At 69.8% G+C, this 3866-nt stretch overlaps 2 protein-coding genes across 2 annotated transcripts in view; one reads left to right on the forward strand and one right to left on the reverse strand.

Annotated features, from left to right (window-relative positions):
- Window positions 1–2244, forward strand: part of AURANDRAFT_72648 (hypothetical protein) — a gene marked incomplete at both ends in the record, with an annotated part of 9327 nt that extends 7083 nt beyond the window's left edge. The window contains one exon of the mRNA XM_009043154.1: window positions 2230–2244. Coding sequence (XP_009041402.1) covers window positions 2230–2244 — 15 coding nt within the window. The remainder of the gene's footprint in view (window positions 1–2229) is intronic.
- A 1252-nt stretch (window positions 2245–3496) lies between these two features.
- AURANDRAFT_67647 (hypothetical protein) overlaps window positions 3497–3866 on the reverse strand; it is a gene marked incomplete at both ends in the record, with an annotated part of 1743 nt that continues 1373 nt past the window's right edge. Inside the window, one exon of the mRNA XM_009043197.1 lies at window positions 3497–3850. Coding sequence (XP_009041445.1) covers window positions 3497–3850 — 354 coding nt within the window. The remainder of the gene's footprint in view (window positions 3851–3866) is intronic.

Consider the following 3866-nt stretch of genomic DNA (forward strand, 5'->3'; position numbering starts at 1 on the left):
GGCGCGGCGCAGTCGCCGTCGTCCTCGCCGATGGCCCCGAGGCCGCCGCCGGCGCCGCCGCCGTCGTCGTCGTCGTCGTCGTCGAAGCGCGCGCCGGGCGCCCAGGTCTCGCGCGCGCGCTTGCGCCGCGGGCCCGCGCGGCGCTTCGCCGGCGCCGCGGCCGCGGGCCGCGACCCGCCGAGGACGATCATCTTCTTGAGGCGCTCGACGGACTCGACCTGGGCCGCGAGGTCCGCCTCCTTGGCCTCGACGGCCGCGCCGAGCTGCGCGTTCGCGTCGAGGAGCTTCGCGAGCTCCTCGGTCTTGCCCGACGCGCCGAGCTCGTCGTACTCCTTCTGCTTGGCGAGGAGCTCGGCGAGCTGGCGCTTGACGCGCCGGAGCTGCGACGCGTCGTCGAGGATCTCGTGGACGACGGGCGCGAGCTTGACCTGCGACGCGCGGTCGCCGAACTGGAGCGTCGACCGCGTCTCCTCGACGTAGCCCTCCGCGGGCGCGACGCAGCAGACCATGGCGAGCCGCGCCGAGCCGCCGAGCGTCGGCTGGAGGAGCCGCGTGAGCTTGGAGTCGCGGAAGTTGACGAAGGCCTCGCCGCCGGACCGCTGGCCCTCGCCGAGCTGCTTGATGACGCGCGAGAGCGTGAGCAGCGACGTGTTGATCTTGCCGCCCTCCTTGGCCCGCAGGCCGGACGCGCCCGTGAGCCGCACGGACTCGGAGCCGGCGAGGTCCACGAGGGACAGCGCGCCCACGAGCACGCCGCTCGCCTCGTCGTCGCGGACCTTGGACTCGACGACGATGCGGAAGACCGTGTGGCTCCGCGACGACCGCTCGTTCATCGCCGTCGCGCCGACGGCGCGCGCGCGCTCGCCCCGGACGAGGGCCTCGGCGATGCTCGACGCGTCGACGACGACCTCCTCCTGCGCGCCCTCGATGTAGACGCCCGTGCGCGGGTCCTCGCGGATGCGCACGTCGCCCGTGCCGTCCGCCGCGAGCAGGTCCCGGAGCTGCTCGTTGTAGACCTCGAGGTAGGAGCACCGCAGCAAGAAGTCCGTGTCGCTCCGCTCCTCGATGTTCGCGAAGATCTGCTCCGCCGCGAGGTGCATGACGCCCGGCGCCGACGCGCCGTACTTGTCGCCGCCCTGCATCGTGTACGTCTTCCCGCTCGACGTCTGCCCGTAGGCGAAGATGGTCCCGTTCACGCCGTGCAGCGCGCCGTCCACGAGGTCGCGGCACGCCCCCTCGTAGACCGTCCGCGTGTCGACGTGCTCGCCGTAGACCGCGTCGTAGCGGAACGCCGTCCGCCCGGGCACGGGCGCCTCGCCCCCCGTGTCCGCGAGGAAGACGCTCCCGTCCTCCTCGAGGCGCCACGCGCACGCGCCCTCCGACTCCTTGAGCGGGCGCACGCGGATGGCGACCCGGAGGCTCGTCTCCGCGGAGGCCATCGCGTCGTCGTCGGCCGCCGCGCGACCTGCGGGGATGCGTTCGCGGTCCCGGCGGCGGCGCGCACCGCGGGCGGCGCGGCGCGGGGCTCCAGGGCGGCCGAAGGCGCGCGCGGGGTTTTTCGTTGCGATGGCGGCGGCCGCGCGCGCGCGGGGAACGGCGACGGCGTATTCGCCGTTGTTTTTGGCGTTTTTGCCGCCGTTCGCGCGCTCAATGCCGCGCGGGGGGTAGTCAGACGCTGGATCATGCCGAGTTCGTCCGGTTCAGTTCTCGTAGGCCGCGTGCGGTGAAGCAACGGCCGGTGGGGCGCGCAGACTCTCCCTCGGCTCAAAAGGACGTTGGCAAAGGCACCCTACCCCTGCCGCTCCCGCGATCGGCGGATTACGATTTTGGCGTTCGATGGAGCCGCTTGGAGCGTTTCCAGCCCCAAAACCGCAGCCCATGCGCGCCCCTGGGCATGCAGTCGGTGCCGGCGCTCTCGCCCAAGGTCACGGCGGTCCCCAGGGCGGACGCGCGGCCACGGGCGCGGCGGCCACGGTGGTCTGCGGCCTCGAAACTCGGGCTGCCCCGCGTCGAGAGGGCGAAGAGGAGGTCCCGGCGGTTCCAGACCGCACTACCGCCGGTGGCGATGCTAGAGCATAGCCCAGAGACGGCATCGAATGACTCCATCCACTCTCTGACGTCGGAGCTGCCGTGGACCTTCACGGTGTCCCGTCGGGCCACCGCGGGCGCAGAGCGCCGGCCGGACGAACTCGACGATTTCGACTCTCTCGACCCCGCCATTGTATCCAGGCGATGTGCGGGTGACGACAAACGATCCCTGGTGCTGCAATGACTCGAAGACGAGCATAAAGGGGTCGGGGAAGTCCGGCGCGCCGCATCCCAGCCCCTAAAACCGCCCCAACTGAGTCGCCACGCAAGCGCCTGGACGTCCCGTTTTCACCGGCGCGTCGTGCGTGAAGATGTGGTCCATGCAGCCACTGAGATCGTTGTCCATCTCTGCGTATTCGCTGAGATATGGGGCTACAAAGGCTGCCATGCCACCATTGCGCGCACATCGGACTTTGGATCCGAATGGTCGTTCGACGATGGACGCACCACTTCGCGTGCCGCGTTCGGCATGTTCCAGTCCACGCGGGGTAGAAGTGAGACCACTTCGCCATAGGAAATCGGGGTCTGCGGTTCCGTAGAACCACTCCACGACGCCCAACGCGGCGCAGGAGCCGAGCACGGGCGTGCACGCAGCCGGCTGAATCGTAATCAGCCGATACTGGGTTTTACGATAACGTTGTCGTAAAACATGTCGATGAAGGTTTTCATCAAGGTTTTGGCAATGGTTTTGGTTGCGAGCAAGGTATTCGACGCTGGTTTTGGCGTGCCCTAGGCCACGGAGAGGAAAACTGAGCACACTTCGCAGTGGGAATTCGGGGTCGGGCATTCCAAAACACCAACCCGCTTGTCTCGGGAGCCCGCAGATGCTGAGATCGATTTCAACCGTCTTTCCCGCGCGAGAGGCTGCCCCGCGCGCTCGTGGCGCGAGTGCTGGGTGTTTGAAGGTCGCGCGGCCGCGCGAGAGCGCCGCGCGCGCGGAGCGAGGCCGACAGTGCACGCCGAAGCAAAGACGCACGCGGAACCACGACAGAAACCGCGACCAAAGCCGCGACGCACACCATAACCTCGTCCAAAACCTCGATGGACACCGAAATCTCGACGGAAACCTCGACGTCGATGAAAACCTCGCGCGACAACGTTATCGTAAAACCCAGTAGCGAGTGAAGCAGGGGGAACCCCGGGCGGGGGTCGTCGCAAAGACACCACACCTGCCCCCAATGACTCAGTCGCTGGAAACCTGATCCACCCCGCTACCCACGCTCAAGCGCCTTTCTCTCCCTCCCGAGCGGTGGCTTCTGTGTGGGACAAAGCTCGAGGAGTTGGTGGTCCTCAAACCCCACGGCTAGACCCGCCTTGGCACCGACAGCACTGCCAGCCGACGTCGACGCCGAGCACGGCGGAGTCCTCGTTTGGATAGATACGGGGCGCGTCCTAAGGACCGGCGCCCCTAGGCGTCCGTGTAGCGGAGGTCCATGACGTCGTCGGATTCCTTGCGCTCCTCGTCGCGGTCGCTCCAGAGGCCGCCGTCCTTGTCCATCTCCGCGAGCTCCGCCTCGCGCGCGCGGCCCCGCCGCGCCGCGCGGACGTGGAGCGCCGCCGCGCCGAGCGCGAAGACGACGAGGAAGACGGAGACGGGGACGACGGCCGCCGACGCGGCGTCCGCGCCGCCGTCGTCGTCGCCGCCGCCCGCGGCCGCGGCGGGGCGGGGCGTCGGTCGCGGCGACGGCCGCGGCGCAGCCGCGGCGCGCGGCGCGGCCGCGGGCGCGGGCGTCGGCCGCGCCGTCGTCGGGAAGGCCGAGGGCTCGGAGGTGGGCGCC

The sequence above is a fragment of the Aureococcus anophagefferens genome (assembly GCF_000186865.1).
Source record: "Aureococcus anophagefferens unplaced genomic scaffold AURANscaffold_45, whole genome shotgun sequence".
Classification (NCBI taxonomy): domain Eukaryota; class Pelagophyceae; order Pelagomonadales; family Pelagomonadaceae; genus Aureococcus; species Aureococcus anophagefferens.